This window comes from Bombina bombina, chromosome 6 (assembly GCF_027579735.1).
Source record: "Bombina bombina isolate aBomBom1 chromosome 6, aBomBom1.pri, whole genome shotgun sequence".
Taxonomy (NCBI): domain Eukaryota; kingdom Metazoa; phylum Chordata; class Amphibia; order Anura; family Bombinatoridae; genus Bombina; species Bombina bombina.
In genome coordinates this window covers 40,140,913-40,154,078 of record NC_069504.1, presented here as the reverse complement: position 1 = coordinate 40,154,078, position 13,166 = coordinate 40,140,913, and the positions used below count along the sequence as shown (strand labels likewise).

The following is a 13,166-nucleotide window of genomic DNA, read 5'->3' as shown; positions in this document are numbered from 1 at the left end:
TTTGTTGACAACCATGAGGAGTATGAGGTTAGCATCATTATTGACTCTCATATGTCCAGGGGCCGTGTACAGTATTTGGTTCACTGGAGGGGCTACGGTCCGGAGGAGCATTCTTGGGTTCCCTCCTCTGATGTTCATGCTCCCACCCTCCTCCGTGCCTTCCATGCCTGTTTCCCCAATAAGCCTTTTGTCCTCCCGGAGGGGTCATTGAGGGGAGGGTACTGTCAGGGGTTTTTCCCTGTTTTGTTTGTCATGTGCTGCTGGCAGCCATTTTACTCACCTCTCTTCCTGACTATGGTGCATTGTGGGGGATGCTGGTCATTTCCTGCACTTCCTTTTATGGCCAGACTGGTGTGCATCATCCGTGTGAGACAGGATGCAGTCTCAGAATTGTGATGTCATCACTTATTATTTAAAGGGCCTCTGTTCAGTATGCTTTGCCTTTGCGTTGTCTCAGACCTGTTTGTGAGAGTTCCTGTGTATTACCTGGCTGCCTGACGTCCTTCCTGGTTCCTGATCCCTGGCTTGTTCCTGACTCTGCTGTTTTCCTTGTTCCTGATTCCGGCTCGTCTGACTATTCGCTTTGGCTCCTGACTTGGCTTGTCTGACTACCAGCTCTGGTTTTGACTCCTGGCTTGTTATTTGACTTGTGGACTTTTTATTATTTTTTGCTATTAATAAAGGTGTGATTATTTTTTCACTTCTCATCTCAATCTGATTCCTGGCACCCTGACACAGCGCTGCGGAATATGTTGGTGCTTCATAAATAAAGTATAATAATAAAAGTAATAATTCAAAGTCAGAATATAATATTTTATAAAAGGTACACTGATGACCTGATTTTTATCTGGAAAGGGGATAACAAGCGTAGTATAGATTTTCTGATCTACATTAATGAAAATGCTTTGGGTATGAAATTCACTATGGAATTTGATCGTGAAAAGATTAATTACCTTGACATTACACTTTTGGCTCCTGAACATGGAGGCAAAATCACCACTACTCTCTAAAGAAAACAGATCTTGGGCAACACAATTCTACATAAGAGAAGTTGCCATCCACGCCATGTCCCATACGCTATCGCAAAGGGACAAATGATCAGAGCTAAGAGAGATTGCAGTAATGAGACTGATTATGAAAACCAAGTAACTTCTTTAGTTGGTAGGCTGAAAGATAGAGGCTATATGGACAGTGATCTACAAAAGGCAAAACAGGAAGTAGATAGCATGAAGAGGAGTGACCTAGTATATAGTTCAACATTCAAAAAGGCCCCTAAACGTTTTGGAAGGTGTGACTTTTGTCACTGAGTACTCAACACAATCACCGAGATTACGAGTTTTGCGGTAACAGTGGTGCGTTGCTAACGCACAGTTTTCCCTCACCTAAAGTAACGCTGGTATTACAGGTTTTTTTAAACCCGACGTTATCCGCAAAAAGGTGAGTGTAAAGCAAAATTTAGCTCCACATCTCACCTCAATACCAGCGTTGCTTACGGTAGCGGTGAGCAGGTAAAACATGCTTGTGCACGATTTCCCAATAGGAATCAATGGGGCAGAATCGGCTGAAAAAAAACCTAACACCTGCAAAAAAGCAGCGTTCAGCTTCTAAAGCAGCCCCATTGATTCCTATGGGGGAAAAAAGTTATGTCTACACCTAACACCCTAACATGAACCCCGAGTCTAAACACCCCTAATCTTACCCTTATTAACCCCTAATCTGCCGTCCCCGACATCGCCGCCACCTGCATTATATTATTAACCCCTAATCTGCCGCTCCGGACACCGCCGCCACCTACATTATCCCTATGAACCCCTAATCTTCTGCCCCCAACATCGCCGACACCTACTTTTTATTTATTAACCCCTAATCTGCCGCCCCCAATGTTGCCGCCACCTACCTACACTTATTAACCCCTAATCTGCCGTCGCCAACATCGCCGCCACTATAATAAAGTTATTAACCCCTAAACCTAAGTCTAACCCTAACACCCCCTAACTTAAATATAATTTAAATAAATATAAATAAAATTACTACAATTAACTTCCTTTTTAAAACTAAATACTTACCTATAAAATAAACCCTAAGATAGCTACAATATGACTAATAGTTACATTGTAGCTATCTCAGGGTTTATTTTTATTTTACAGGCAACTTTGTATTTATTTTAACTAGGTACAATAGTTATTAAATAGTTATTAACTATTTAATAACTACCTAGTTAAAATAAAGACAAATTTACCTGTAAAATAAACCCTAACCTAAGTTACAATTACACCTAACACTACACTATTATTAAATTAATTTACTAAATTACCTACAATTAATTACAATAAAATAAAATAAAATAAAATAAAGTACAATAAACAGATTGTCCTGCTGATAACAGGAAGTCCTACTGATAACAGAATGTCCTGCTGATAACAGGAAGTCCTACTGATAACAGAATGTCCTGCTGATAACAGATTGTCCTGCTGATAAAAGGAAGTCCTACTGATAACAGAATGTCCTGCTGATAACAGGAAGTCCTACTGATAACAGAATATCCTGCTGATAGCAGAATGTCCTGCTGATAACAGGAAGTCCTACTGATAACAGGAAGTCTTACTGATAACAGATTGTCCTGCTGATAATAGGAAGTCCTACTGATAACAGATTGTCCTGCTGATAACAGGAAGTCCTACTGATAACAGAATGACCTGCTGATAGCAGAATGTCCTGCTGATAACAGAATGTCCTGCTGATAACAGGAAGTCCTACTGATAACAGAATGTCCTGCTGATAACAGAATGTTGTGCTATAAACAGAATGTGCTGCTGATAACAGAATGCCATGCTGATAACAGAAAGTCATGCTGATAACAGAATGTCCTGCTGATAACAGAATGTCCTGCTGATAACAGAATGTTGTGCTGATAACAGAATGTTGTGCTGATAACAGAATGTCCTGCTGATAACAGAATGTTGTGCTGATAACAGAATGTTGTGCTGATAACAGAATGTCCTGCTGATAACAGAATGTTGTGCTGATAACAGAATGTCCTGCTGATAACAGAATGTCGTGCTGATAACAGAATGTCCTGCTGATAACAGAATGTTGTGCTATAAACAGAATGTGCGGCTGATAACAGAATGCCATGCTGATAACAGAATGTCCTGCTGATAACAGAATGTCGGGCTGATAATAGAATGTCTTGCTGATAACAGAATGTCGGGCTGATAGCAGAATGTCCTGCTGATAACAGGAAGTCCTACTGATAACAGGAAGTCTTACTGATAACAGATTGTCCTGCTGATAATAGGAAGTCCTACTGATAACAGATTGTCCTGCTGATAACAGGAAGTCCTACTGATAACAGAATGACCTGCTGATAGCAGAATGTCCTGCTGATAACAGAATGTCCTGCTGATAACAGGAAGTCCTACTGATAACAGAATGTCCTGCTGATAACAGAATGTTGTGCTATAAACAGAATGTGCTGCTAACAGAAAGCCATGCTGATAACAGAAAGTCATGCTGATAACAGAATGTCCTGCTGATAACAGAATGTTGTGCTGATAACAGAATGTCGTGCTGATAACAGAATGTTGTGCTGATAACAGAATGTCCTGCTGATAACAGAATGACCTGCTGATTAAGTCTTTTACACAATCTCATTTTGACCTTTACAGTCAGTGCTGCCATATTGTCAGTGATGCTGCACAGTGGACTGTGGGTACCACCATCTTTGTGGCCTTACATTGGGTACTGCCATCAGGTTGCATTTGTTTTCACACCATTGCACTGCTATTTATAGTGATACTGTTTGTTTCCCCTTACCCATGTACTTGAGTCTCTAAGTTTTCTGAAGTTGCCTTTTCTAGTTTTCTAAACTAGAAGCTGTCCAAACGAGGGCTACTAAAATAGTACATGGTCTAAAAAATAAATCCTACAAAGAAAGATTTCAAGACCTAAATATGTATAGTTTAGAGGATAGAATGGAAAGAGGTGACATGATAAAAGCATTTTCCACAAAAAACAAATGCCAAAACAAGGAGTCACATTCTAAAGTTAGAGGGTAGCAGATTCAGGAGAAATTTGAGGAAGCGTTTTTTTACAGAAAGGGTGGTGGATTCATGGAATAAATTTCCAACTGAGGTGGTAAACACAAAAACTGTAAAGAAATAAAAAAATGACTGGGACATGCATAAGGCTAGCCTAAGAAAAAAGTAACATGTAATATGGGTAGACTTGATGGGCCTTTGGTTCTTATCTACTTTCAAATTCTATGTTTCTATGTTTTCCTGTCTGTATTCCTGTTGCTGAATCTAGCCTTTTCTTTTGGCTACAACTTTCCTGCTCTCCTAGATATGTATCATTGCCTGAATTAAATCCTGCAACAGTCTAGCCTGTTGTGACTTGGCCTGTTCTCCTAGATCTGACCTACTGCCTGATTCTGACCCTGAAACAGTCTAGCCTATTGTGTCTTGGTCTGTTCTCCTGGATCTGACCTACTGCCTTATTTTGACCCTAAAACAGTCTAGCCTATTGTGTCTTGGTCTGTTCTCCTGGTCTGATCTACTGCCTGATTCTGACCCTGAAACAGTCTAGCCTGTTGTGCCTTGGCCTTTTCTCCTGGATCTGACCTACTGCCTGATTCTGACCCTGAAACAGTCTAGCCTATTGTGTCTTGGTCTGTTCTCCTGGATCTGACCTACTGCCTTATTTTGACCCTAAAACAGTCTAGCCTATTGTGTCTTGGTCTGTTCTCCTGGTCTGATCTACTGCCTGATTCTGACCCTGAAACAGTCTAGCCTGTTGTGCCTTGGCCTTTTCTCCTGGATCTGACCTACTGCCTGATTCTGACCCTGAAACAGTCTAGCCTATTGTGTCTTGGTCTGTTCTCCTGGATCTGACCTACTGAATGATTCTGACCCTGAAACAGTCTAGCCTATTGTGTCTTGGTCTGTTCTCCTGGATCTGACTTACTGCCTGATTCTGACCCTGAAACAGTCTAGCCTATTGTGTCTTGGTCTGTTCTCCTGGTCTGACCTACTGCCTGATTCTGACCCTGAAACAGTCTAGCCTATTGTGTCTTGGTCTGTTCTCCTGGTCTGACCTACTGCCTGATTCTGACCCTGAAACAGTCTAGCCTATTGTGTCTTGGTATGTTGTCCTGGTCTGACCTACTGCCTGATTCTGACCCTGAATCAGTCTAGCCTATTGTGCCTTGGTCTGTTCTCCTGGATCTGACCTTTTGCCTGATTCTGATTCTTTATACATAGTAACACCATAAAAAGAGTAAGTACTATAATCAGAAAGGTAATAGTTGTTGTTTTTAAAAAAAAAATAGATGATCATTTGCGATTTAGAACACAGAAACAAAGCCAAAGACACAGCAAAGAAAATTTTGAATTACTGTCAAGGAAAAATTGTAATTTAATAAAAATAAAAATAAAATATTAATGAAAAAGTCTGTATTTCGGCATAATTATGGATTTGGGGATTTGTACCTGTACTTTTTTACAGCAAAAATGTATTTTTATGAACATCTGTCAGACTAGCAAGTAGTGTGGTATCAAGGACATTTTTTTCAAAAGTTACTCAGATTCAAAGAAAAAAAACTTTATTATTTTATTACTTTATTTGTTTATTAGCATATTATTATTTTTATTATTAATAATAATAGTCAGTTTTCCTAACTATAAGGGACATTTATTCCTCACAACACTTCTCTCAGTAAGATGGTTCATCATGGGAATGTCCTAGTGTTTGGCTAATATGGGTTATTCTTAACATGCTCCATTATCTTTATGAGAGCCAGCCAGGTCTCCTCGGCTGTTGATATTATCTGTTCAGCAGGCAGAAGGAAGCCATATTTCCCAGTGTCCCGTAATTCGAACGTGTAGGAATATTTGATCCCATTATTATAGGCCCAGTCTGTAGTTGTACCATCAGCCTGGTCTGAGAAACAAAGAGGAACATTAGAATATTTATCCTTGGTTTCCCTCAAACAAAACTAGCACCCTCTGCATTAACATAGGTATGCAATATTAAAGTTGTAAAATCTAGAACCCATACCCCCCCTACATTTCACAGAGGCTTTCCAGGACAGGGACATGAGGAAGATTTGTGGCCCCCTGCAGGGCAAAAGGGGAATCCTCCCAGGGTCTCAGTCTTTGGGGTGCCCTTCAATGTCAGGGGTGAAGATATAAGAAGGTGCAATGTAAATCCTGTATTTTGTTTATGAAGAAGTGTTTATGGTATCAGTGGGTGTAATATATATTGTTATTCTCTATTTAGGTAACACTGGCAGTGGTTGGCCATACAGAAGAGAGGGCATGATACAGGGAAGGGAAATAAGGACATTGGACTGAAGGGTCCCACAAATTTCTTGCCCAGGGCCCCCATAAATGCTAAAGGTGGCCATGCCCACCTTTGTTTGTTAGTGGGACTGGGCATGTTGGGTTGGGAAGAGTCACTGCCCTACCTGTGACAATTGTGCAATATTGTATTGGATAGTTGGGAGGTCTGCACACTGGCAGAGTTTACATTGCTGGTGTTTATCATTTTCAGCTGGTTTATAGCCATTAAAAATGCTGCCTAAAAGGTTGACACCATCTAGCGGCTACAAAGCTATCTGCTAGCCACAATCTAAAAGCAGAAGCTTGTTTTTGGCTCCTATTAAAGTCAATGGAAGCTTAAAAGATTATCATTTGAATTTATTTTACAATGAGCCTCCTAATGGCTTTCAGTTTGTGATATGCTGTTAACAGACTCACGTTTTTGGTTTCCTCAACTAGGAGTAAAGGTACAAAATGCCCTTTACAACTAGTATTACCAAAAGTGAAACTCTAATGATAGCATTTTTTTTAAACATATAAATATTTAAGAATTATGTTGACTCTAATATTTACAAATAAAAGGTACATATGATTATGAAAATATCTTAAAATGTGAAATATTATATCATAATAAGGAATTGCTAATTATAACAATACGTTTTTAAAACTATGCAAAAAAACTATATTTATTAAACATAGAAGTAAATTAAATAGTTTAAGAGAAATTTTTAAATATATTTGCATGTATATTGCAGCTTAGTCGATCACAGGTGTATGTAACATGCACAAAACTAGTCTTTTATACCATCAGGATAGAGCTGCTTAGCAGCTTAGGGCTCGATTTATTAAGCAGCAGATTCTGCTTCGGAGCCCCATCGTTTCAGGTCCTCCTGAAATGGAAGTTAAGAAGCAGCGGTCGTAAGACCGCTGCTCCTTAATTTCTCCACCACCTTTTATTTGGCCGACTGACATCATCCCGTATGCTGTCAGCATTTAGTGAGGTTGAGCGGACAAGATTCGCTACAGCGAATAATGACCGTTCGACCTTTGTTAAATCTACCCTCTAGACACTAAGACTACTAAGTTGCTGAATGTAAATGAAAATGTAGTTAGGGTTACACTAGAAGAATTTTTAGAGAATGAGGAAGAATGTAAACATAGGTGAATATGGAAGCCAAAATAACTTCACACCAGCTAAATTGTTTAACCATTTGCTGCTCAAAATTAACACCAGCAATGTAAACTCTGTCTAAATACTGTATATAATGCAACCATGTTTCAACAAAAGGGTAAATTAATTAAGAAGGGTAAATGTATTAAGTGGCATTTGCAGCTTTTGAGGTTATGTGGAGCAGGCACCTTGTGAGATCAATCACACTGACACCAGCTCATTCTGGTGATTGACATGCCCTGCTCTCTGGCACAGCTGATTGTACAAGGGCAAGGGGCAACAATGCACAACAAAGTCATGTGATGCAGCATTACAAGTGGCGATTGCAGGTGGATAGATTCTCTAGTTGCGAACCTGTCTGCCCGCAACCATGATACATTTTGCCCATAGTATACCAAGAGGAAGAGGTCACTTTAATAATAGAATTTTGAGCTTCATGTCATTTAGGACACCCAAAACACTTATGGACCACTCAGCAGTAATAACTGCTTTGTGGTGTCTTACAGTCCAGTCTGGCAGCTAAGAAGTTAAAGGCATAAGGGAGGCAGCATTAACACTTACAGATGGTGGCAATAGTGGTGCCATAGGTGTATTTGGTTCCATGCAAAGATGATAAGGCATCTGCTGCTTCCTTGGCTAGATCATTCTGAAAACACAATGCAGTTTATTTTAGAAGACAAGAACATTTACAGGCAGTGTGTGATTTTTTTTATATATATATATATATATATATATATATATATATATATATATATATATATATATATATTCTCAATCTATTGCTAATTTCAAGTCACAATAATAAAAAAAATCTCCAATTTGAAGTAAAATAGTAGTGAAGACTTCACAGGGGGCTTAACCCAGTGAATTCTCTAAGAAAAGGGGCATATTATAGAATCTCACCAAACCAGAGAGCATTAGAGAATCGGGTCCTTAGAGAGATGAGATCTGCCTCCCAAAGAAAGTAATCAGGCTGTCGGGGAAAGAGAATCTCACAGGCGAGGTTATCAGGGGAGCACCTGCACTGATATAAAGTCTGATAAATTGACCTTGATCACAATCTATCAGCTGTGGCTTTTTCCTCTCTTTTATGGACCAAACAGGCTACTTTTCAATTTGGCGAGATCAGGGGTCAAGTCGAGCGGGAACGCATGGGAATGGAGTTCCTGCACTATTTTTGCAGGTGGAACTAAGTTCCCTCTGGACAGAGAACAGAAACACTTCAGTAAACATTGCTACTGCTGGTGGAAGGAGCTGGAGCACAATATGATTAGAGGGATAGTGAGATCCTCTAGTAATGGGCAGTAACAATTCCCACAATACACTAATTCCAAGCATGTCAATGGTCCTGCTGTGTGAACACCCTGCACTGTGTGTAACACATGTTGCTTACATTTCTGTGTGGCTTGCTCTGGGGTTATTTAACTCACCTCAGCAGAAATACAACTTTTGCACCTTAAGTGGGTGAAACTCTTTGACAGAGCCATATTCTCAGGCCTAAAGACAACCATTCAACCCTTCATTGGATTTAATTTGCTTTTATTAACCAAAAAGTATAGATTATATATATTCTGTATATATATATATATATATATATATATATATATATATATATATATATATATATATATATATATATATATAAACACAATATTAATTGTGAGGGGGTGGTGGAAGTCTTGATGAGTTCCCACACTTTTTTTTGTAGTACTTGACCCCTGGGCGAGATCACAACAGAATGTTTTCGGTTCTTTAATGCACTCACAAACAGTATTTCGGACTCTTGATAAAAGCCTTATTTCTTCTATGGGGCTGAAAATTCCTCAGAGATCACAATACATTTTTGAGTAACTTTTGAACAATATTTTGAGCACAGTTTTACCTTTTCTTATTTAACACCTCTAGGCACTTAAACAATGCATCTTGTACATGTTCTAAACACTCTTAAATGGCCACAAGAGACATTCAATAGGTTGATTAGCATGCTATTGATTCATTATACTCTATTGGAGAGGCTTTTTACACTAAATAGGACACAGATTTACATGTGTATAGGTACATAGAAATATATATATATTATAGATGTGCACTATGTGATATACTTTACAGATAAGAGGATCTGTTTGAAAGTCACTTCAGGACCCCATCATCTAGAAATGGCTTGTTTTTATCTTACATTTTAATATTTGATTTCAAGTTACATTTTCATTGTCGTGTTTAAAGGGGATAACTTCATTGCGACTTTCATAGGACTTTGGTCTGCACCTCTGCCAAACCATCTGAATGCATCTTTTTAGGTTGTCAGGATGGGCAGATTGTGCACCATCATTGAACTTGTGACTGTGGGTTCAATAACGTAGGTGCAAGCACGTTGAAATGCACTCTTATGCAAGGAGGCACATCCCCTATAAAAATCGTTCACAAAGGCGTTTAAGGGTCTCCTAGGCAGATGTAGCAGATGTACAAGGAAACAAGGCAGCGGGTTAAAATATAAAAATCCAGTAAAAGAAGATAATATAATCCCTTTGCATATAAACACTTAGGCCTAGATTTGGAGTTTGGCGGTAGAAGGGCTGTTAACGCTCCGTGGGCTTTTTTCTGGCCGCACCATAAATTTAACTCTGGTATCGAGAGTTTAAACAAATGCTGCGTTAGGCTCCAAAAAAGGAGCGTAGAGCATTTTTACCGCAAATGCAACTCTCGATACCAGAGTTGCTTACGGACGCGGCCGGCCTCAAAAACGTGCTCGTGCACGATTCTCCCATAGGAAACAATGGGGCTGTTTGAGCTGGAAAAAAACCTAACACCTGCAAAAAAGCAGCGTTCAGCTCCTAACGCAGCCCCATTGTTTCCTATGGGGAAACACTTCCTACGTCTGCACCTAACACCCTAACATGTACCCCGAGTCTAAACACCCCTACCCTTACACTTATTAACCCCTAATCTGCCGCCCCCGCTATCGCTGACCCCTGCATATTTTTTTTAACCCCTAATCTGCCGCTCCGTAAACCGCCGCAACCTACGTTATCCCTATGTACCCCTAATCTGCTGCCCTAACATCGCCGACCCCTATATTATATTTATTAACCCCTAATCTGCCCCCCTCAACGTCGCCGACACCTACCTACACTTATTAACCCCTAATCTGCCGAGCGGACCTGAGCACTACTATAATAAAGTTATTAACCCCTAATCCGCCTCACTAACCCTATCATAAATAGTATTAACCCCTAATCTGCCCTCCCTAACATCGCCGACACCTAACTTCAATTATTAACCCCTAATCTGCCGACCGAATCTCGCCGCTATTCTAATAAATGTATTAACCCCTAAAGCTAAGTCTAACCCTAACACTAACACCCCCCCTAAGTTAAATATAATTTAAATCTAACAAAATTAATTATCTCTTATTAAATAAATGATTCCTATTTAAAGCTAAATACTTACCTGTAAAATAAATCCTAATATAGCTACAATATAAATTATAATTATATTGTAGCTATTTTAGGATTAATATTTATTTTACAGGCAACTTTGTAATTATTTTAACCAGGTACAATAGCTATTAAATAGTTAAGAACTATTTAATAGTTACCTAGCTAAAATAATAACAAATTTACCTGTAAAATAAATCCTAACCTAAGATATAATTAAACCTAACACTACCCTATCAATAAAATAATTAAATAAACTACCTACAATTACCTACAATTAACCTAACACTACACTATCAATAAATTAATTAAACACAATTCCTACAAATAAATACAATTAAATAAACTAGCTAAAGTACAAAAAATAAAAAAGAACTAAGTTACAGAAAATAAATTTTTTTTTACAAACATAAGAAAAATATTACAACAATTTTAAACTAATTACACCTACTCTAAGCCCCCTAATAAAATAACAAAGCCCCCCAAAATAAAAAATTCCCTACCCTATTCTAAATTAAAAAAGTTACAAGCTCTTTTACCTTACCAGCCCTGAACAGGGCCCTTTGCGGGGCATGCCCCAAGAATTTCAGCTCTTTTGCCTGTAAAAGAATAAATACAATACCCCCCCCCAACATTACAACCCACCACCCACATACCCCTAATCTAACCCAAACCCCCCTTAAATAAACCTAACACTAAGCCCCTGAAGATCTTCCTACCTTGTCTTCACCATCCAGGTTCACCGATCCGTCCTGAAGAGCTCCTCCGATGTCCTGATCCAAGCCCAAGCGGGGGCTGAAGAGGTCCATGATCCGGTCAAAGTCTTCATCCAAGCGGGGCAGAAGAGGATCTTCCATCCGATTGAAGTCATCATCCAGGCGGCATCTTCTATGGTCTTCCATCCGGAGCGAAGCGGCAGGATCCTGAAGACCTCCAGCGCGGAACATCCATCCGGACCGACAACTGAACGACGAATGACTGTTCCTTTAAGGGACGTCATCCAAGATGGCGTCCCTCGAATTCCGATTGGCTGATAGGATTCTATCAGCCAATCGGAATTAAGGTAGGAATTTTCTGATTGGCTGATGGAATCAGCCAATCAGAATCTAGTTCAATCCGATTGGCCGATCCAATCAGCCAATCAGATTAAGCTCGCATTCTATTGGCTGATCGGAACAGCCAATAGAATGCGAGCTCAATCTGATTGGCTGATTGGATCAGCCAATCGGATTGAACTTGATTCTGATTGGCTGATTCCATCAGCCAATCAGAAAATTCCTACCTTAATTCCGATTGGCTGATAGAATCCTATCAGCCAATCGGAATTCAAGGGACGCCATCTTGGATGACGTCCCTTAAAGGAACAGTCATTCGTCGTTCAGTCGTCGGTCCGGATGGATGTTCCGCGCTGGAGGTCTTCAGGATCCTGCCGCTTCGCTCCGGATGGAAGACCATAGAAGATGCCGCCTGGATGATGACTTCAATCGGATGGAAGATCCTCTTCTGCCCCGCTTGGATGAAGACTTTGACCGGATCATGGACCTCTTCAGCCCCCGCTTGGGCTTGGATCAGGACATCGGAGGAGCTCTTCAGGACGGATCGGTGAACCTGGATGGTGAAGACAAGGTAGGAAGATCTTCAGGGGCTTAGTGTTAGGTTTATTTAAGGGGGGTTTGGGTTAGATTAGGGGTATGTGGGTGGTGGGTTGTAATGTTGGGGGGGGGTATTGTATTTATTCTTTTACAGGCAAAAGAGCTGAAATTCTTGGGGCATGCCCCGCAAAGGGCCCTGTTCAGGGCTGGTAAGGTAAAAGAGCTTGTAACTTTTTTAATTTAGAATAGGGTAGGGAATTTTTTATTTTGGGGGGCTTTGTTATTTTATTAGGGGGCTTAGAGTAGGTGTAATTAGTTTTCTTATGTTTGTAAATATTTTTTTATTTTCTGTAACTTAGTTCTTTTTTATTTTTTGTACTTTAGCTAGTTTATGTAATTGTATTTATTTGTAGGAATTGTGTTTAATTAATTTATTGATAGTGTAGTGTTAGGTTAATTGTAGGTAATTGTAGGTAGTTTATTTAATTAATTTATTGATAGGGTAGTGTTAGGTTTAATTATATCTTAGGTTAGGATTTATTTTACAGGTAAATTTGTTATTATTTTAACTAGGTAACTATTAAATAGTTCTTAACTATTTAATAGCTATTGTACCTGGTTAAAATAATTACAAAGTTGCCTGTAAAAT

General features: G+C 39.4%; 1 protein-coding gene across 1 annotated transcript in view; it reads right to left on the bottom strand.

Annotated features, from left to right (window-relative positions):
- Nucleotides 1-5,605: 5,605 nt before the first annotated feature.
- Nucleotides 5,606-13,166, bottom strand: part of LOC128664955 (carboxypeptidase A1) — a 65,125-nt gene continuing 57,564 nt past the window's right edge. The window contains exons 10-11 of the mRNA XM_053719745.1: nucleotides 8,053-8,137; nucleotides 5,606-5,940 (exon numbers count right to left, since the gene is read on the bottom strand). Coding sequence (XP_053575720.1) covers nucleotides 5,753-5,940; nucleotides 8,053-8,137 — 273 coding nt within the window. The 3' untranslated portion in view covers nucleotides 5,606-5,752. The remainder of the gene's footprint in view (nucleotides 5,941-8,052; nucleotides 8,138-13,166) is intronic.